Source organism: Hyperolius riggenbachi, chromosome 10 (genome assembly GCF_040937935.1).
Source record: "Hyperolius riggenbachi isolate aHypRig1 chromosome 10, aHypRig1.pri, whole genome shotgun sequence".
Taxonomy (NCBI): Eukaryota; Metazoa; Chordata; class Amphibia; order Anura; family Hyperoliidae; genus Hyperolius; species Hyperolius riggenbachi.
In genome coordinates, this window is record NC_090655.1 from 143843282 (window position 1) to 143866141 (window position 22860).

Below are 22860 nucleotides of genomic sequence, written 5' to 3' on the forward strand. Positions count from 1 at the left end.
CACATATTGTGCAGATAAGCTCTAATACACATGAAAATAGTAAAATCCCTTACTGACCAATCACAATTGGATGTGTGTACCAAGCTTTTTTTTTAACAGATAAATTGTATTAATTTTTTCATTAAAGAGAAACATACAACTACATTGTATCCCAAAAGAACAGTATCAATCCCAAGAGATATGAATAAGGAGAGTAGATGTAGAGAGAAAGAAAGAATAAAAAGAAAAGGGCCCCCATCCAACCAAGAACAGCGGGATAGGTGGCCTATCTATGACAAATGTCTATGACAAATCTGAACAGATTAGCTGTATGCCTGTTTCAGGTTTATGATTTAGACCCCACTAACCAGAAAGATCAGCAGGACTGCCATGCAACTGGTATTTTTTTAAAAGGGAAACAAATATGGCAGCTTCCATAGGTCTTACACCTTGGGTTCCTTTTAAACAAAGTTATATATATATTGTTTCACAAATGCGCAAAACAAAATAATGAGGTGAAAGAACAAATACAAATTAAATTACCATTTTCTTGCTCAATCTTCTTATTAAAATACTTTTGCTTCAGTAAAGGTGTTTTAAATAGACCGTTAAGGCCCCAGTCACAGTATATGAGTTTGTTTGCATTTTTCTGCAATTCAGAAACACATTACTGTTGACAGGCCATGTTAATCAGTGGGTTGGTTAACATCTAATGCGTTATCGCAGTCACATTTAAATAACTGAAAGAATTCTGTTTCTGTTCCCAGCCACGGTGCTCATTTTTAAATCGAATGTTTTTATACGGTTGTAAGTATGCACATTTTAAGCATGCAAAAATCAAATGTCAGAAAATGTGCAAAAACTTATAAGCAGGATTGCTTGTCCTCACCACAAAAACTTATGAAAGCCGATGTGTGAAAGATTTGTGAGGATCTGATTTTCTGGTCATGATCATGTGCTAAAGCAGGAAAAGAACTTACACATTTATTACGTGATCAAACTGATCACATGCGTCACCATTGCAGATGAGTGAACAGTTTCATGAGAAGCAAAACTGTAGGGGGGGGGGGGGGGGCGTGACAGAGAGGATTATTGTACCTACATGACCCTCTCTTGGGATGGTGCTCCAGGCTGTGCTCCATCCTCTTGATACTTTCTCCTTAACAGTGGAAGTTTCTGCTGTGAAGGAGAATGTGTCAGAAGGATGGAGCACAGTTTGAAGCATTGCAGCAAGAGGTGATCATACAGGTCAATCAACCCTTGCTGCCATGGTCCCCTCCTTGAATATGAGTAGTGTTTGACTTCTTGCAAAAGTTTGTTCACTCGTCATCACTATTCACCAATCACCATAAATTCTGCTGTTTGTGGAAAAAGTTAAAGTCAGTCCTGTTTAATGGTGACGAGTGAGGCATTTAAAAATTATGCTTGGTTGGTAGTTTACCATTAGAGATGGGCCGAACCTCCGATTTTAGGTTCGCGAACCGGGTTCGCGAACTTCCGCGGAATGTTCGGTTTGCGTTAAAGTTCGCGAACCGCAATAGACTTCAATGGGGATGCGAACTTTGAAAAAAAAAAATAATTATGCTGTCCACAAAAGTGATGTAAAAGATGTTTCAAGGGGTCTAACACCTGGAGGGGGGCATGGCAGAGTGGGATACACGCCAAAAGTCCCCAGGAAAAATCTGGATTTGACGCAAAGCAGCGTTTTAAGGGCAGAAATCATATTGAATGCTAAATGACAGGCCTAAAGTGCTTTAAAACATCTTGCATGTGTATACATCAATCAGGGAGTGTAATTAAGGTACTGCTTCACACTGACACACCAAACTGTTCACTGAACAGAACAGGTATGCAGTGGCGGGTTCACTAAACAGGTATACAGTGGCGGGTCCACTGAACAGAACAGGTATGCAGTGGCGGGTCCACTGAACAGAACAGGTATGCAGTGGTGGGTTCACAGAACAGGTATGCAGTGGTGGGTTCACAGAACAGGTATGCAGTGGCAGGATCACTGAACAGGTATGCAGTGGTGGGTGGGTTCACAGAACAGGTATGCAGTGGTGGGTTCACAGAACAGGTATGCAGTGGCGGGATCACTGAACAGGTATGCAGTGGTGGGTGGGTTCACAGAACAGGTATGCAGTGGCAGGATCACTGAACAGGTATGCAGTGGTGGGTGGGTTCACAGAACAGGTATGCAGTGGCAGGATCACTGAACAGGTATGCAGTGGTGGGTGGGTTCACAGAACAGGTATGCAGTGGCTGGATCACTGAACAGGTATGCAGCCAGGAAAAGCTAAGCCTAACTAATCTTTCCCTATGAGAGACAGACAGCAGCTCGCCCTACTCTCTCTAATGCAGGCACACGAGTGGCCGTAATGGCCGCCGCTGCCTGCCTTATATAAGGGGGGTGGGGCTCCAGGGGCTAGTGTAGCCTAATTGGCTACACTGGGCCTGCTGACTGTGATGTAGAGGGTCAAAGTTGACCCTCATAGTGCATTGTGGGGCGAACCGAACTTCCGGAAACGTTCGCCTGCGGGAGGCGAACGCGAACCACCGAAGTTCGCCGGGAACCGTTCGCCGGCGAACCGTTCGGCCCATCTCTATTTACCATTTATCCCAGTGGATGAGTTGAACTTTTATACAATTTGGGGGGTAAAAGTGTGTTTGTGATGGTGGTGGTAGTGGTTGGGTTTGGCTTATTAATGAGCAATAGCATTTGTGATGGGCTTCTCTATGCAGAGCACATATTGGAAGTATGGCCATAACAATAGCTACCTCTCTTCACTCCAGTCCTTGTGACTCCCCTGCAGCTTCATAACTCACCATGAGAGCTCTGGAACTTCACTTTGGTCTAATGACAGTGAGCATAAAGCTCTCCTGTTGAGTAATGAAGCTGCAGAAGAGATGAAAGGACTGAAGCTGGAATGAGGAGAGGTAGCTATGGTTACTGGGACAATTCCAACACTCTGCAATAGGGACACACTTTTAATGTGCACTCTGCATAGATGCTTTGAAGGGTTGGCCTATAATTAGGTCCTTGCAGGTTCTTCTATATATTATTTCATGCTCAATTTTATGGATATGAAAAATAATCTGCTGAAATAAATAATATTTTAAAGTAGGGCAAGTCAACATGGGGTAAGTGTACTTTGAGCTTTCTTGTTTTAGAAACTTAAAGGGTAGATAATATAAAAATATTACCTTTTGTGTATTGCTCTAAATGTCCCTTTGAAAGGAAAGACATATGTATGTAATATTACTAACAGAGATTCCCATTTGCTATATATAAAATAAATCCTTTACATTAAAATGACTGATTTAATTGCAAAAAAAAAAACAAAAAAATAAAAAAACTGAATAACATATATTTAACAACAAAACATTTGTAAAGCGCTTTTCTGTAGGACCCAAATCACATAAGCGTATCTCATGTGATGTGTACAGGGGAAAAGTTATATGATCAAATAGGAGACTTTTCAGTTTTGATTTAAACATGCCCAGGGTTGGAGCTGCCTTGATTAAGTTTGGGCATTCCAAAGGGTGGGGGCAGCTTAATAGAAAGCTTTAAAGGTTTTTAGTTGGATTTGGGGGTGGTCAAGATATCCAATCACAGAGGGGAACCCTGGCCAGCCCCTCCAGTATATAAGGCAGGCGCCATGATGAGAATCTCGTCCTTGCTTGTGACTGCTCACTGAGAGACATCACTCAAGTGCTGTTGGCTAAGCAAATGCTGTATTACTGAGTTAAACTTAGCGTTTTTGCTCCTAAACACTTGTACTACACCAGTATTTTATTGTTTTTTAGTTAGCTAGCTTGTATTTTGATTTTAGTCAATGTGACAGTCAGACTCAGTGCTGCAGCTGGTAGGCTAGGTTAGGGCCTGCTGTGTGCACAGGCTAGGCCTGCTGCCAGCCTTAGCTACAGTATAGCTTGTAGGTTATTAGGGATTAGATTACTGTACTACTACTAGTCTTATATTGTGTTGTTAGTTGTTAGAGAGAGTACTACTACTGTGTTAGCTTCATTTACTACAGATAGTTACTGCAGTGCTGCTGTTAGAGTCAGTCAGTGTGTCAGTGAGTCAGTCAGTGTGTGACAGATAGACAGTTAGTTTGTGCTCCTGTCACTCTGTCAGTTGAATTTCTTCTAGTACTACTACAACTATTCTACTACTACCAGTAATATATAGTTAATTTTTATTGAGTTAGCTTACTTTAATTGCAGTGCTGTTACAGTGTGACAGATAGACAGACAGTTAGTGTGTCAGTGTGTGCTACTCTGCTGTCATTCCATTAGTTGTAATTCTACTATTGCTACTATCTACTAGCACTACTGATTTGAATAAAGTACAAGTACCCCACTTCATTTGGACACAAATAAAGTTGTACTATGTCTGCTGGCACCGACATCCGGGGGAGGGGCAGCATGAAAAGCAAGGGCAAGAGGAGAGGGAGCAGCATTGCCACCACCCTCGGCAGTTCTGCCACGTCAGTGTCCATTCCGCCGGTAGCCACTGGCCGTGGACGCACTGGATGCCCAGCTGTTAGGGGGAGTCACATTTCAGAGGTGCAGCAACGTGTAGCAGTCATTTTCCAGCAGGGTAGTCGGCGCACATTGGAGGAGAAAGACGCCGAGTCTGTGATAGAGCTGATGGTGGATGAGCAGGCCACCACCAGCTCTACAACAGAGATCTCTACCCACCACACAGAACAAATCTTCTGCTGCTAGTCTGCCACTGTCACTGTACGCCACTACAATAGCTGTATTTTGTTGGAAAAAAAAAACTGTTTAATTTTTTTTGAGATGTTTGGGCTGAAAACTGTGATGTCCCAGTTGTGCATTGGACACAATGTGGGCTGCACGACCGCTGTCTGGAACCTCCTGATGTTAGTTTACAGCCATTTCAGTTCGTATCCAGATATCTGGATTTATCCAGATTTTTTACTATCTGGATCTGGAACAACCAAGATATCAAAAAGAGGTATCCGAGCACCACTGGCAGGGTTGCTCGGGTAGTACTTTTTAATACCCGCCCAGATACCCGGATCCGATTCGGGTATTCGGATCCGACCTTGCAGGTATCCGAGTGAATTCGGATATCCGACCAAATTACCCACGGGTACCCGACCTATTTGGGTACCCGGATAGAAAAATCAGAAGTGCCCTTTAAAGGATACCCGAAGTGACACGTTGACATGATGAGATAGACATGGGTATGTACAGTGCCTAGCACACAACTAACTATTCTGTGTTCCTTTTTTTCTTTCTCTGCATGAAAGAGTTAAATATCAGGTATGTAAGTGGCTGACTCAGTCCTGACTCAGACAGGAAGTGACTACAGTGTGACCCTCACTGATAAGAAATTCCAACTATAAAACACTTTCCTAGCAGAAAACGGCTTCTGAGAGCAAGAAAGAGATAAAAAGAGGAATTTCTTATCAGTGAGGGTCACACTGTAGTCACTTCCTGTCTGAGCCAGGACTGAGTCAGCCACTTACATCCCTGATATTTAACTCTTTCAGGCAGAGAAAGAAAAAAAGGAACACAGCATAGTTATTTGTATGCTAGGCACTGTACATACACATGTCTATCTCATCATGTCACATGTCACTTCGGGTATCCTTTAAATAGCTTTAAAAAGGGTTTTTAGGGTAAATGATGCATGTAGCATCATGTTTTTTTTTAAGGGAAACTTTATTATTTGGTGGACATAAAATGAAAAAAAAAAAAAAAAAGCTGTCAATAAACATCAGGACTAGGTTCCAGACAGCGGTCGTGCAGCCCACATTGTGTCCAAAGTCCAATCGCACAACTGGGTCATGACAGTTTTCAGCCCAGACACCTCCAAAAATGACACCGCAAGTTCGCAATTGTGTTTTGGGTTGAATATAGGTGGTGGGATCAGCAGCAGTGGCCTGTGGCACCATGGCGGTGGGAGCCAGCACCAGCTTGCTTCAGCCTCTTGAACTCCTCATGCTCAACAACATGTTTTTTGGCCAGATGGGTGATGAAGCTGGAGGTGCCATACTTGTAGGGGTCACAACCTCTGCTCATTTGCCATATGCAATGTGTGCAAACTACAAACTTGCTGTCCAATGAGGGCAGAGTGAAAAACCACCAGATTGGGGAGGTGAAGATTACCCTGCGGCCTGAATGGGATGCTGCGGCTTTTCTCCCTGTGGCGGTTGGGGGTTGAGTGGTGCGGCTGGTGGTAGTGGCAGAAGGATGTGGTGGGTCCCGCATTCCATGGCCAGTGTCTGCAATGCTGATCCTCCGTGCCAAACCCACCGACGCATCCTCCTCCTCCTCCTCCTCAGAGCTGATATCCTCATCCTGCGGATGGTAGTCACGGTCCTTCATCCCATCATCAGCATCATACCCCCCTCCTCAAAACCTAGAACATCCTGCTCAAACTCCTTGCGGCTAACAGCCCTGAGTTCAATCGTGGTGCCTGGAGCGAAAAGCTCGCTGACTGAGGGTAGGCTGCCCGCTGGGGTCGACACTGACACGGCAGACCTTCTGAGGGTGGCTGTAATGTTGCTCCCTATCCTCTTGTCCTTGCTGCCCCTCCCCGGCTGCCGATGCCAGCAGACATAGTACAACTTATACGTGATGATGTCACCAGATGATGTGGGGTACTTTTACTTTAATGAAATCGGGGTTGGACTTTAAATCAAATCAGCACAGAGTGACAGACCGCAGAGTAGAGGACGGACAGTGCACACTATCTGTCTAACTGTCACACTGACAATGCTCAGCACAACAGCACTGCAGTAATCTGTAGTAAGCTAACACAGTACTACTCTCTCTAACAACTAACTGCAGTACTTACTAACTATATAATACAATACAATAACACAGCAATCCTATTCCCTCCCTAACCTATACTGTCCTGCTGGCCTGCACAGCACACACAGACAGGACCTAACTGAGTGAATGAAATCAAACAATTACACTAGCTAGCTAAAAAAAAACAATAGAACAATAGTGTAGTGAAGGTGTTTAGCACTCAAAGCTTTAGGTTTATCACTGTATACAGGCAGCACTTGCTAAGCCAACAGCACTGGAGCAAGTCTGTCAGTGACCAGCCAGCCAGCCACACAAGCAAGGACGATCTGTCTCATCATGCCAGCCCTCTTATTACACAGGGGGGCTGGCCAGGGTTCCCTTCTGTGATTGGGTGCCAGGGCTTCTGCTGGGAGCCCTCTGATTGGCTGGGAGCCCTCTGATTGGCTCAATGACATCATCTCCCTTGTTACAGTACCCGGATCGGGATATCCGCAGGATTATGCAGCCAGATACCCGCATAGAGCTATCCGGATATTGGCCCAGGTAACCGAATCCGGATCTGACCCGGATAGCGGAAAATGGTCAGACACCTGGGTTAATTCGGGTACCCGGGATCCAGATGAGCATCCCTGTTAGCTAGCCTAGTGCTAGCTAACAAATACAAAACATTTTTTATTAAAAAAAAAATCCCTCCCGCGGATGCAGCCACTGCATCTGCGTACCGCCAGGGAGGTTAATGTCTAAACTGCTGGCAACACAAGTGAGTACACTCCTAAATGAAAAAGTCAAAATTCTTCCTAAAATGTCAATATTTTATGTACCCATTATTTTCCAGCACTGCCTTAACTCTCTAGAATACTCTTTCTTCCCTCCATGATGACATCATGATGCTGTTGGATGTTAGAGACCTTGGGCCATATGCAATTCATTTTTTCACCTGAGCTTTCTCCTAGGAGATAATTTTTCATCTTCGTGTACTAACAAAACTATTTTGAATATTTTCTTTCTTTCTGATGGCTTAAAAGGCATTTTATTGGCAAGTTTAACAATATCACCTAGGTGAAAACTCAGGAGAAAAAGTGAATTGTGTATGAGCCCTTTCGCTTATCCATCTTCCATTTGAGGATGCATGCTCAATGGAGTTAAGGTCTTAAGAAATCCAGTCCAGCCTTTACTCAGTTTTTTTTTTTTTTTTTTTTTACACCTTGGTAGTGTGATAGGGGTCATTATGTTGGCATACTGTCTTATGGTCCAGTTTCTGAGAGGAGGGGATCATGCTCTGTTTCAGTATGTCACAGTTAATGTTGGCATTCATGGTTTCCTCAAATCGTATATTTCCAGTGTCGGCAGCGCTCATACAGACCCAAACCATGACACTCCCACCACATGCCTAACTATAGGCAAGTCACACATATTAGAACTCCTCACCTGGTTGCCACCACACACACTTGACACCACACTTACAGACATCAGACAACAGGACATGGTTTCTAGAAATCCATGTCTTTAGTCTGCTTGTTTTCTTGTGTATCATCTTTAGAAGAAGCTTCCTTTGGGATTACAGTCATGCACACCAATTTCATGTAGAGTGTGGCCTATGGTCTGAGAACTGATTTTCTGCCCCCCACTACTTTAACCTCTGCAGCAATGCATCCAGCATGCATACATCTATTTTACAACCTGTAGATTTGATGCCGAGCATGTGCACGCAACTTCCTTGGTTGATCATGGCGAGGCTTGTTATGAGTGAAACCAATCCTATTAAACCATTGTATTGTGTTAGCCACCATGATACAGATCAGTTCCAGGGTGTTGAAAATGTTATTATAGCCTAGGACATCTTTATATAGAGCAACAATTCATGTTTTACGATCCTAACATCCTCTCTGCCATGAGGCGCCATGTTAAACTTCCAGGGACCAGTATGAGAGAGTGTGAGCGTAATAACACAAAATTTAACACACATTGTTCCCCATTCACACCTGAGACCTTGTAACACTAATGAGCAACATGACCCTTGGAGGGAGAATGTCTAATTGGGTAGAATTTTGAAATTCTTTACTTAGAGGTGACGTGTACTCACTTTTGTTGCCAGTGGTTTAGACATTAATGACCCTAAACACACCTCAAGATGACCACTGCCTTGCTAAAAAACAGTGAGGGTAAAGGCTGGACTGGATGTCTCAACACCTAAACCCTACATAGCGTTTGTGCAGCATCCTGAAATGGAAAGTGGAGGAGCTCTTTCATACCTTCATAATGAGATCATGATGCTAGTGGATGTAAGAGTTAAGGCAGTGCTGGAAAAGAATGGGTACATACAATATTGACACTTTGGGCAGAATTTTGACATTCTTCACAAAGGTGTGCACTCACTTTTGTTGCCAGCAGTTTAGACATTAATGACTGTGTGTTGAGTTATTTTGATGTACTTTGCTAATTGCTATACAACCTGTACACTGTCACCTTTACATTGTAACAAAGTGTTATATCTTCAGTGTTGTCCCATGAAAAGATATAACAAAAACATTCACACAAATGTCAGAGGTGTACTCACTTTTGTGAAATACTGCATATGAAATGAAGGCCAAGAAACAAAGGCAGTGAAAAAAAACAATAGGATTGTAATAACACCTAACTAAGCGATGTAAAACTACATTCTGAATTTGGCCTGTGTGTATACTCGCGTCCATACAGATCAATGAAAATGTCATGCTGTCTGTAGGGATTTACAGTCAAAAGGCTGCTGTTGTCGGCTTGTCAGAGGGTCAAGGATCATGTCCCGGTATGATACATGTGAATACAAATCTATATAAAGGTACTGGTGTCCCTACTGTGTTGTTTCTGAAGATTTCTAATTATATACAACCCTGTGAGGGCCCTGCTGCCTCCCTCTGCTGTTATGCACAACTGACATAGTAACTCTTCTCAGAAAATGCCTCACTGTTTGTGGATAATTCACTAAATTGGCAAGAAAATGAATAGCAGCTAAAAGATTGCATTCAGTTGTACCACAGCAAAACAATGGTGCTAGCTTGTGTTAGAGAACAATCGCTCCTCAAACACCTTGAGATAAATATTTCTAGTCTACTTGTAGTTGAAGCAACTCTGCAGGAAAGAATATTGATGATTTTGAAAGCGACTAGTAGCAGAAATTCTTCATGATTTGAAATTTAACATAATTACTCCATGATCATAACCCCCCCCCCCCTTCCATTATGCACTGAAACAAAAAGCCCCCACCCCCCAGGGAAAATAAACTACTTTGTAGTGGATAATGGCCACAGCAGCCCTTTATGAAAGCAAAGTTCCAATACAATATATAGACAATAATATCAGATTAGACCTAACAAACCCTAGAGCAGGTAGATGGAGTCTACCACACACTACCACTTAGCTAAACAGCCTACAAATGGGCCACAAATGTGCCACCAACTTAGGAACAACTGTGTCCTTATTGACATACCAGTACCAAAGCCTAAAGTAACCTGTACCAAAGCTGGTCCACTCCTGCCACCCCCATTAGACATTTCACTTTCTCACTTGGATATCTGCCCCCACCCTAGCTGGAATGATGAATTTTTCCACAACTTCAACTTCACTCAATTAAAAAACCCCAGAGTTAACACTGCTACAACTACACTCAGGAAGGGAGGGAGGACAGGAATGCTGCCACTCACTCCCTCTTTTGCCAAAAATAGGACTCTCTTCCTCCACTAACTTGCTTTTCAACTAATCCACTCCTTGCAAAATCACTTCCAACCCTAGTTGCCATCCAAGGGAGCATTCCCATGTGTGTGTCAGTTTCCTGTGTGCGTTTTTCTGCACACATTTTTTGCATGTGTTTGAATAATGGAAAACGTGTGTCTTTTCACTGAAGCAAGTGTAATGGATAGAAAAAATGCACCCATGCTGTACTGTAAGCTTTTTTCCTGCGCGCAAAAACACATTAAAGTGTAAATTAACATTGCATCTCAGTGTTGCTATGCAGAATACATGTACAAAAGCAAACAAGTGTTACTGCTGCCTCAAATCCCACTTCACTATTCTCCACCCCATCCCACCCCCATACCAACCCTTACTAACCATTGGGCTGCACATCCACCTCATACAGGGCCAGTTCTAGACTTTTTGCCACCTGAGGCAAACTTGTGAGGATGTTACCCCCCCCCCCCCAAATAGGTATCCTGGAGGGGAAAGCAGCCAGGAAGGAGGGGGGGCACCGTGTTGGGGACGGGGGGTCAGACCCCCTCCCTCACCTGGGGCTCCCCGGTCTGTGCTCCCCCTCCAACTATTTTTGCTAAATGTAGAGCCTGCAGCGAGAGGGGAAGAAATCACTCACTTATTCCCTTGCGTTCCACCGCTAGCCACATCACTTCCTGCAATGCCGCCCACTCTACCCACTCCACTTCTGCTGCCTGACGAACCTGCCTCATGGGCGGCCCGGGGCTGACCTCATGGACAGCATTCCCCTAGCATTCAGCTAGCTCTCAACTGTCATCCTTATTTTAGATTCTCTATCTAACAAGTCACTTTTCAGGGAGTCCAGAGCTGGTCTGATACAAGCTAAGTGCTACTGCTTGCTACTGCTAATTTAACTGTCTGCTGGACGCAGGGGCGTTTCTAGACTTTTTTTCACTCCAGGCAAGCAGTCCTGTGTCACCCCCCCCCCCCCCCAAAAAAAACCTACACACTTATGCTAGAGAATATAAACCATGTGCCCTATAGGTGGGATGCATGACACAGGGAGTCCCTGGGATACAAATAACCCACCGATCTTAATGCTTTTAGTTGCACATCCCCTACCTGCACTATCCCAGCTTAGTGTGAAAATGCAGAGTATAGAAAAACAGAAGCTGTGCTCTCACCTGTCCGCTGGAGTCTAGTGCTGTGCTCCCTCCTGTCCGCTCACCACTTGCCCTAGTGCCCAACATATCTTACCGCATGTAGCGTGATTACACACTACATGAGGAGAGTAAGGTGCTAGTACTAAAGGGAGCAGAAAACAGATAGGATGGTTGCACAGGCACAGCACTGAACTCCAGAGGGGAGGTTAGAGCACAGCTTCTGCAGTGCTATACTCTGTCTTTACACACTGAACTGGGGGAGTGAAGGAGGGGAATGGATAGTGGGGGACAGAAGTAAGGCACAGTGGGCTAGAGAGAAGTAGGTGCCTAGGTTCTGGAGAGAGTCCAGGGGCCTTGTTTATGCTAGCCCCCAAATAATCTTGCCAAAAAAGCTATGTGGCCATCAAAGGTGTGTCCAAAGTCGTTGCTTGCCTAGGGCACCATTTCACCTTAACCTCCTTGGCGGTAATCCCGAGCTGAGCTCGGGGTATGCCGCCGGAGGTCGCCGCTCAGGCCCTGCTGGGCCGATTTCCATTCTGAAAAAAGCAGCACACGCAGCCGGCACTTTGCCAGCCGCGTGTGCTGCCCGATCGCCGCCGCTCCGCGGCGATCCGCCGCGTGCAGCGGCGAAAGAGGGTCCCCCCAGCCGCCCGAGCCCAGCGCAGCCGGAACAAACAGTTCCGGCCGGCGCTAGGGGCTGGATCGGGCGGCTCTGACGTCAGGACGTCGACTGACGTCCATGACGTCACTCCGCTCGTCGCCATGGCGACGAGGAAAGCGAAACAAGATAGGCCGCTCATTGCGGCCTATCTTGTTACTTTCGATTGCTGGAGGCGATCGAAAGTACGCTTCCGGAGCGCCCTCTAGTGGGCTTTCATGCAGCCAACTTTCAGTTGGCTGCATGAAATATTTTTTTTTTAATTTAAAAAAAACCACATTGCAGCCTCCCTGGCAAAATAAATAAACCGCCAGGGAGGTTAATCCACAGAAGAAGGCACAACAGGGGACAGAAGAGTAGGGGTCCTCATTCGGAATCCGCGGAAATGCAATTTCAGCATTTCCGATAGTAAATTGCATTTTCGCATCGAAATTCGGAAATCGGTAATGCAAGTGCGGTAGGTGTGTGCACTGTGAACAACAGGTAGGTATATAAAGTGATGGGTATTACAATGTGCACCTGTCACACACAGACAGGTACCGGACAGGCACAGTGACATTGTGTGCATTCACGTAGGTAGGTGGGTTCACTGTGAACAACAGCTAGTTATATGAAGTGATGGGTATTATAATGTTCACCTGGCACAGTAGTATTATACCACCAAGGGGCCAAAGGCCAGCTGCGACTGACTGACAGGGCTAGTGGGCCACAAAGAAACAAACAAAAAAAATGGATCACAAGAACAAGATTAGCTCTCATAAGGTGGTGCTTTTTTTTAGCAATAAGAATCAGCAAAGAGCAAGCTAAGAAGACTACAAGAGCCTAACTAAGCTTTCCCTACAGGTCTCTGGACAGCAGCTCTCCCTTCTCTAATTACTGCAGGTACATGAGTGAGTGAAAAGCCTGATGCTGCCTGCCTTTTATAAGGGAAGGGGGCTCCAGGAGGGAGTGTAGTCTTATTGGCTACAATGTGCCTGCTGACTGTGATGTAGAGGGTCAAAGTTGACCCTCATGATGCACTATGGGGGTGATTCAAACGTTCGCAAAAGTTTGCGATTCTCAGCGAACGCAAACCATCAAAGTTTGCCGGGAACCGTTTGCCTGCGAACCGTTCGGGCCATCTCTATTCTCAAATGGAGCAGATGTGGTTCTAGTAGTAGCAGCGGTGGCTGCCGGCTGAGTGTTAGGTGGTGTGCCCGCATCAGAGCAGGAGGAGGAAGACATGTCATGGTTGAATGCGGAAGCTGAGGAAGATGAGGTGTCCTTTGTTAAATAAAGTATGTCCTGACAATCTTAGGGGTTGATGGTCCGTGCCTTCTGAACACTGTACTGTGGTCGAGGGCTGCACAAAATCACGTCAGCACAACCTTGAACAGACCTGAGGGGTGGCCTGCCCCTGCCTGTTATTTTTTTTCCATATTGGTGGGGGGGGGGGGGGGTGGTATACAGTAGTACTAACAATATTCAATAGTGGTAGACAGTGTGTAATTACAAAGAGGCACACAATCAGTGTCAAAATAGTGTGTGTGTGTGTGGGTGTGTGTGTGTGTATCACTGGAAATACAGTTGCAAGCTAAGCACTGCTTATGATAGACAGTGTGCTGGCTTGCTTGCAATAGTGAGAAGAGTATATATATATATATATATATATATATATATATATATATATATATATACATATATATATATACTACAAGGGCGAGCAACTGACTGTGATGATAGACAGTGTGCTGGCTTGCAATAGTTAGAAGACAATAGTAGAACTGCAAGGCCCAGCAATGACTGTGGCCTGGCCTGTATGCAGTGTCTGTCTAACACAAAAAAAAAATACAAAAAAAAAAAAATTAGAATATGAGCCCTCAAAAGGGTTTTTGTATTGGGGTGGTTTCAGCAATAAAGAACAGCCTAGCTATCTGTCTCTTTTGTGGGCTGTATGCAGTGTCATCCACAAAGACAGCTACTGTATGCTTTAGTAAGTTAAATCCCAAATGCAGTAAAAAGATATGCAATGGTATGGTAATAAATACAGTGTGCTGCCAGAGTGGGACTACAAATACAAGCTGGCCTGGCAACTGTCTGTGGGCTCCATCTATGCAGTGTCACCCATAATGATAGCTATGCTTTAGTAAGTTAAATCACAAATGCAGTGAAAAGATATGCAATGGTAATACAGAGTGTGCTGGGCCTGGCTGGCACAGTACAGTCAGCAACTTGTCCCAGCTGTGACAGGGCTGTATCTATGCCTGTCTGTGGTCACATACACACACAAAAAAAAAACAGATCAGAAGAATATTAGCTCTCAAAAGAGCTTTTTGTGGGGGGCTTTCAGCAACAACATTGAGCGAGGAGCAAGCTAACAACAGCCTAACTAATGCTTTCCCTATCTCCACATCTCTCCCTTCCTTTCACTATAGCAAGATCAGCAGAGTGAGAACATGGCCAATGCTGCAGCATTTTTATAGGGGGGGGGGGGTCCGTGGGTGAATGCAGCCTAATTGGCTGCCATGTGTCTGCTGACTGGGATGTAGAGGGTCAAATTTTCGCACAATACCGAGGTATAGGAGGTTGGTCGAACGCGCTATGTGTCCGCTACCCGCCGTGAATGCGGGTAGCTGATATCCGTGCAAACTACTAACCGGGCAAACCGTTCGGGCCATCTCTATTTGCTAGCAAATGCATGAGAATATAAAGATCAGAATCTGACTACCACTGTTCACTACATGCAGGAATTGTGGTCATATAGGTTTATTATTACCTGTTGTCAGGGAAATAGAAGTAATAAACACATGCAAAGGCTTAACCATACTTTCATTTAACTTCACATGCATAGGTGCAACAATTTTGTTTAAGGCATCATCTACCTCTTGTTTAAGATTTTTTGTACAGTCTGCTCTAATACAGAAATCCTACACAGCAAATAATTAGTAAAATCATTATATATTAGTTGATATCAAGGTTGCCATATACTTAGGTCTGCAAATGATAGGTCAGCAAACACCTACAGCTGGCCTTGGCCTACCATTTGCAGACACATTCAGGCAAACTTTTGACAGTGGACACTAGTGTAGTGGTAAATGGAGTTCATTATCAGGTTAGCAGGAATACCTGAACTGATGCTTGCCTAATCTTTTACTGGAAATATTTCAAACTGGCAGACTAAATGCTTAATTCAGAGCAGTCATTCATTAACCCCTTCACCCCACAAGCCATTTTACCCTTACCACCAAGACCCATTTTCACCTGTCAGCACTCCTCCCATTCATCTGGTCATAACTCTGCCCCCAGGCTTCCAGCGGCGATCGCAGCTCAGAGACTGTTAGACGGCAAAACCACCGTCTAATAAGGTAGTACAGTGCTGCGATCTAAGGCAGCGCTGTACTTGGGACAGCTGTGTGACAAGGCTGTCCCCCTGGGGGACACAGAAGTGATCGGCGGTGATAGGCCGATAGGCTGGCGGGGGGAGAGAGGGAGGGAGGTAAAAATATTAAAGAAACAGGTTTTTTTATTAAAAAAAAAAGAATTAAAAAAAATTGTTAAAAAAAATAAAAATTGGGGGAGCGATCAGACCCCACCAACTGAAAGCTCTGTTGGTGGGGAGAAAAGGGGGGGGGGGGGGAAATCACTTGTGTGCTGAGTTGTGCGGCCCTGCAGTGAGCCCTTATAGCTGCAGTGGCCTATTTAATTAAAAATGTCCTGGTCACAAAGGGGGTTTAACACTGCGGTCCTCAAGTGGTTAAGCAATGCTGCTATAGATAAAATCTACACAATTTATTTGCGCATTTGTCCTGGGTATCACAACATTTAATTTACTAGGAACAATTATGTTCCTAGTACAATGTATGGCACCAATAGATTTGTAAATAAAGATGTATTTTTTCTGTTTTATATTTATTTGTATCTTGTCAATAATTACAAGACCACACTGTATGCTAATAAACAACTCTTTCATTCAAGAATTAGGGACACTCAAAACAATGCAACATGTTTCTCTGGACTTTTTCCAACTTCACCAGGCACCATAAGAGTATCTAAAGCATGATATACTGGACCTCTGCACCTCTGTGGGCATTCCCCTGTACAACTGATCTAGACAGCATTTTTTACCCTAAGTGTGGTAGGGTTTATTCTTCCCACCTGCTATATTTTTGACTAATGGATACTCTCATATGTTAGGTAAATAAATGAATGCTACCCCCAAAAAAGCTCATATCATTTACAACCCTCCCTCTTAACTCCAACCTCTACCCACTCATGTCTATATCATTAGGAAAAAATAATAATAGTACAGAGACCAAGATACAATTTAGTGTAGTATGTAGTATGTAGGATAGGAATACCATTGCATTCCATTTGGGATGCGGTAATATGATCTGCTGTGACAGAACACAATGGATTTATTTAAGAAAGAACCCTTATTGTCTGATTTTTGTAACTGGAGTTACCGTAAATGTTAATTGCACATCCAAATTAAAAACCAGCATTATGAAAATTCACACTGGAGCTCTTGAAAGTGAACAACAAGACAGTCTTACTTTTTTTATAGTGTCGAGCATGGATTTGCCACCATTCCAAGGTTTGGTTGATTTTCTCATGCAGTTCAGACTTGCCATGCTGTGCCATTTCCGGTCTTCAAGCTTCCTATGAAAGGCATTGGCCAGCATCAGGACACTGTCATAGAGGTAATGATTGGACACCTGGAAATAATAGACACATTTCATACAATTTATATGCATAACTAATAATATTTTTTATACATATATAGTGGTTTGCTCAGGTATGTTTTAAAATTTTAGACAATAAAGACCATCTGGTCCTCTTGTTAGTAGAATAGCCCTAAAGTATACTATCAAAGCATATAACAATGCTGTCAGTAAGTGATGTTTATTTTTGTACTATTTGTTCTCCAGATGCTAGCTGACACACGGTCCCTGTCAACTCAGTTTCCATGAGAGTTGTCTTACATGGGAAGTGTTTTCATCCAGCAGCTGAAAAAGCACAAAATGTAATATTAAATTGTGAACAACCTCCTTTTAACACTTGATTTCTGGAGTCATAATATGAAAATTGTGAATTGTAACTAAACAATGATAATGAAACATAACTTAGGAGAAAAGATGAATACGGAGAGAGAATTCATAAGATAAGTGTTGTAAATCAACTCAAATATGTCATTTTGTTTCATCCCCCCCCCCCCCCCCCCAAAAAAAAAAAGGGAAAAGAAGGGGAGAAAAAAGGGTTACCTATGTCAAAAACCTTAAGAAAAATGAATCATCTCAAGGCTAGGGAGCAATTCCCATAAAATAAGAAAACTAGATCCAGTGGCAGTCAGCCCAGTCTGTTGGAGCAGTGGGGCATATGCAGCAGCGTGCATGTGCACTCGGTGGCTGACATAGATGCAGATATCCAGAACAATTATTAGGCAGGATTACAGACTAGTCCCTAAAGTTATGGACCTCGTTAGCTGGTATTGCTCAGGAATCAGAGCCTAACACTAGCTGGACTCCAGAGTCACTGCGTTATACCTACGTGGATGGAGAACAAGTGCTTTAAAGCGGAATGAAACCCAGCATTTCTTCTTTGCTCTAAAAAATTATTTACAGTATATTATATATAACCAGCATTTTTTTTTCACTCTGCTTCTGTTTCATCCCCCCCCCCCCCCCCCCAAGGAAAAAGGAAAAGAAGGGGGAAAAGGGGTTACCTATGTCAAAAACCTTAAGAAAAATGAATCATCTCAAAGCTGGGGAGCAATTCCCACAAAATAAGAAAACTAGATCCAGTGGCAGTCAGCTCATGATATTATGTGTCATGATAAGAATTTTGAAATCAATAGAACATTTTCCTTCTATATTTTTATTACTGTGATAATTTTAATTGTTGTTCACTATATGAATCATACATTTCCCATACATTTCTGTTTTTATCATTGCTCGTTTGTTTCTCCCCATCTAGTAGCAACTGCTTTCTTGGCAACCCAGCCATGAGCTAACTTCCCCTCCTTCTATCATTTTTGTACCACGCTACTGGGTCAGGAGAAGTGATTGGAGGAGACTCCATTGGTCAGCCCCAGAAGGGGTGACCTTATTTTTCTTTGACCCATAAATACTGTAAGTAGAGGCCCTCATCATTATCTTAGGGGACTTCAATAGAGCAGATCTGCAACAGGAGCTGCCCCACTTCCGTCAGCACATCACCTGCCCCACCAGGAACCACAACACCCTAGACAAATGCTACACGGCCCTCAGAAACGCTTACAAGGCCACTCGGGGCGTTCCCCTAGGGAACTCGGACCACTGCGTGATCCACCTGATCCCCACTTACAGAAGGCAGCTCGAGATGACAAAGCCCACCACCAGATCTGTTAAAAAGTGGACCATGGATGCAAAACTGAGGCTGCAGGCATGCCTGGAATGCACCGACTGGTCGGCCCTGGAGGCACCCACCTTGGAGGAATGGTCAGAAAATGTCCTCTCCTACAATCGCTTCTGCGAAGATGCATGCATCCCAACCAAAACCTTCAAAGTCTTCCCAAATGAAAAGCCCTGGTTCAACAGCAACCTACGACGTCTTCGGAAAATCAAGGAGGAGGCTCACAAGTCGGGCTCCCCAGAAGAGTTCAGGGAAGCCAGGAATTCCCTGAACAGAGAACTGAAAGCTGCAAAAAGGACCTACTCTAACAAGGTAGGCCTCAGCCTTCAGTCCAACAACTCGCGGGAGGTCTGGAAGGGTCTCAGGGCGGCCACGAACTTTAAGCCCCCCCTTCAACAAGCAGCCCCCAGCTCCCAACTGGCGGAGGAACTAAACGAGTTCTACTGTAGATTTGATCTCCAACCCAAGCAGCCTGTGGCCCCAGCATCCCAGCCAGTCCTGGATCCCTCGGCACCCACGATGAAAGATGCTCGGGGCCCCCCAGTGGTCAGTGGCATCCCCGCTCTGACCGCAGTGCAAGAGGAGGACGTGCTACATCACCTTCGCAGACTCAATCCTAGGAAAGCCTCAGGCCCGGACGGGGTGTCCTCACTCTGCCTGAGAACCTGTGCAATCCAACTAGCTCCCATCCTCACCTCTCTCTACAACAGATCCCTATCAGAAGGGGAGGTCCCCTCCTGCTTCAAAAGGTCCACAATCATACCAGTCCCCAAAAAACCAGGGAACACGGAGCTCAACAACTTCAGACCTGTAACTCTGACCCCCATCATCATTAAAGTATTCGAGAGGCTAGTGCTGTCCCACCTGAAGCACTCCACCAGCTCCCTCCTCAAACCACACCAGTTTGCCTACAGGGAAAACCGATCAGTAGACGATGCCATCAACGTCAGCCTGGAACACATCTCGGAACATCTTGACAGACCAGGGGCCTATGCTAGGGTCCTTTTCCTGGACTTCAGCTCGGCTTTTAACACCATCTGTCCAGACATTCTGATCGACAACCTTGCACATCTTGGGGCAGACTCCCTCCTCTGCAGATGGGTAAAGGACTTTCTCTCCAACAGAACACAACGGGTCAAGCTTGGCAGTCGCATCTCCAGCGAGAGAACCACCAACGTTGGTGCACCGCAGGGATGCGTGCTGTCTCCACTACTGTTCTCTCTGTATACTAACACTCTGACTCTGTCAAAGTTATCAAAATTGCAGACGACACCACGCTTATTGGCCTCATCGACAGAAACGGGGAGGACGCTTATCGAAATGAAGTCACGAAGATCTGCACTTGGTGCAAGGACAACAATCTCATTCTCAATACTGCAAAGACCGTGGAACTGATCGTGGACTTCCAAAAACTACACCCTGCACCCCTACCTGTGTTCATCAATGGATCCGAGGTCTCCAGAGTTCAAAGTGTACGGTTCCTAGGCACAACCTTAACAAGCGACCTCAAATGGGGACAGAACACTACCAGAACTCAGAAGAAAGCACAGCAGCGGTTATTCTTCCTACGCCAAATTGAAGAAATTCGGCATGTCACGGGAACTGCTTACCAGCTTTTACACCACGACCATCGAATCCATCCTCTGCTGCTCCATCATCGTCTGGTATGCAGGAGCAACCGCCAAAGATAAATACAAACTCCACAGAGTGATAAACGCAGCAGAAAAGATCATCGGCGCCCACCTGCCCTCGCTAGATCTCCTCTACTCCACGAGGATGAAGACAAGGGCCTCCAAGATCTTACTCGACCCCTCCCACCCAGGAAGACGCTACTTCGAGACCCTTCCACTGGGACGCCGTTTCAGATCCATCCCCTCCAAAACCACTAGGAGCATGAACACCTTCTTCCCCCAAGCAGTTCTCCTGTTGAACTCACTGAACTCAGGACGCTCTGGCCCCCAGAGCATCCCTCTCTCACAGCAGTGAACTCTGACTAGAAACATGGAATGTCACATCTGTAAACTCTGACCTCCCAAGACTCTAATCGTTGCTCTATATGTTTGTTTGTTTTATGTTCCTGAACTGCCACTTGCTCTATACGTTTGTTGCTATATGTTCCTGAACTGCCATGCCATGTGAACCACAAGCAATTCTGGGCACACCTAGCGGTGTGCTTGGCGATAATAAAGATGATTCTGATTCTGATTCTGATTCTAGAAGGATTACTTTAAATATAGACTCACTTTTAATGGAAATTGGCTTTAAGGAAACATGCTAGATCTCCGGATATAAAAACACTGGGCTAGTACCCATTGTTTCCTTAAAGCCAATTTCCATTAAAAGTGATGAGTTAATATGGCAATTTTGGTTTCACCATATTTTTCACAAGAATGGCACATTTTCAAATGAGAATATCTGCAAAAATATATTGGCATGAAAAACAATTTTTCACCAAATGCATTGAATTCAATGGACATGAGAAAATTTTTTCCAATAAGTTCTTATTTTTGCAAAACTGAGTATGCATTTTGGGTGCAAAAAAGAACTCTGGTGAAAAATAAAGCTCATCACTACCTCCTTAATAGCAAATTACTGAGGTACAGTCTATTTGAATACCTGTGTTATAAAAACACCAAAAGTCATGTCTGTATGAATACTTCATTTTCAAGATTCCATTTTTGCTGTAAGATGTTAAATTAAAATAACATAATTTGAGCCTGCTGCATTGGGCTGAACAAACATAAAAAGGTCAGACAAAAAGTTTCTGTAACAAACTATGTTTTAATCAAAGAATAAATTTAACATCAAGCCGCTTGCAGATCCAGTCAGAAGATCAATGAAATAGAACGAATTGTGCGTGGGAATTAATGAAAACATGCATTGAGTCCCCGAGCTTCCTGAATAAATACACCTGACTGTTACACATACTAAATATTAAATGTATGAAGTTAAAGTGAAGATAATATCTCAAGACACTAACAATTAAAACATAATTTATTACTTAACTCAAGTAAACCCCGTCAGACCTTATTAGAGATTTAGTTTTACTTTGCGCAAGGTGAAGTGTACAAAATAATAATGTTTTCTTATCAGCAGCAATCTGGTTTCCTTGTTAAAAATTAAAATAATAACGTAGAAGTAAAATCAGATACCAAAATATGTGTTGATGCAATAGAGCTACATGTCATTAATGTGGCTATGTACAGTAAAGAATTTAGCCTGTACCAGCTGCCACTATAGACAAATGATGCATAGAAAGAAAGATCACATGATATATAACAATATAACAGCAACCTATAGTGGGAACCTTCTGGTCATCCTTAAAGAGAACCTGAACTGAAAATAAAAAGTCAAAATAACCATACACAGGTCATACTTACCTCCCATGTAGTCTACTACTTAATCTCTTTCTCCTCTCCTGCGTCCCATTTGTCCACTGTGATCAATGTATTTATGTATCCTCCATTTTAAAAATGGCCATTACCTCATAACAGCTTCCTGGTCAGCACACTCTTAAACTGTAACATCGCCCACTTGAGCCATAGGGAAACATGGACATTACCTTGCACATTCAGTTGTAACTGACAGCTGCTTATATATAACTGACAGCAACTGGTATATTTCAGTTCTGACAAAATATTGTCAGAACTGGAAGGGATCACTGTAAGAAGAAAATTATGAGCTTCTGAGAGGAACTGACTGTGAGGTTAGTATGTAATATTCATTTGCAGGTACATCATGTGTTTATTTTAAATAATTTTCCTCGCTTCAGGTTCCCTTTAAGGTGACCATCAATGATGCCATTTTAGTGAACGATCGACTTTCCAATCCAATAATTCCCAATAAATCATCAACACTAATAGTTTCAATCTGAGATTTCCGACTCAGACCATCCATAACTTACTGTTTGCACCTTTGTGGAATATGAGCCTCTGGCAGATTGGAAAGATATAGAGTACCTGTATTATTTAACACTATTATTTGATCCAATAATTGTGATAAGAAGGAATGAATCAGAAGGAACTGATCATGCTCTTATATACTGTAAAATAGAACAACAATTTTGAATAGAATTGATCAACAAAATGGATTGATGAAACCATCAATAAATCAATTGATTGTTGTTGGTTGGCACTATCAACACTATCCAATCTGACTGACCGGAAGGTTACTTGCATTGTTAAAGGGCATTTTTGCCCCGTATCAGTCCAACAA

The 22860-nt window shown here is 43.8% G+C and overlaps 1 protein-coding gene and 1 long non-coding RNA gene across 6 annotated transcripts in view; one reads left to right on the forward strand and one right to left on the reverse strand.

Moving 5' to 3' along the window:
- GRID1 (glutamate ionotropic receptor delta type subunit 1) overlaps positions 1 to 22860 on the reverse strand; it is a 1791150-nt gene that overhangs the window by 292769 nt on the left and 1475521 nt on the right. For all 4 annotated transcript variants that reach the window (XM_068258558.1, XM_068258555.1, XM_068258556.1 and 1 more), the window contains one exon: positions 16809 to 16970. In XM_068258558.1, coding sequence (XP_068114659.1) covers positions 16809 to 16970 — 162 coding nt within the window. The remainder of the gene's footprint in view (positions 1 to 16808; positions 16971 to 22860) is intronic.
- LOC137536372 (uncharacterized) overlaps positions 1 to 22860 on the forward strand; it is a 105994-nt gene that overhangs the window by 77774 nt on the left and 5360 nt on the right. For both annotated transcript variants that reach the window (XR_011024555.1, XR_011024554.1), the window contains exon 3: positions 16820 to 16955. This is a non-coding gene — a long non-coding RNA (uncharacterized lncRNA). The remainder of the gene's footprint in view (positions 1 to 16819; positions 16956 to 22860) is intronic.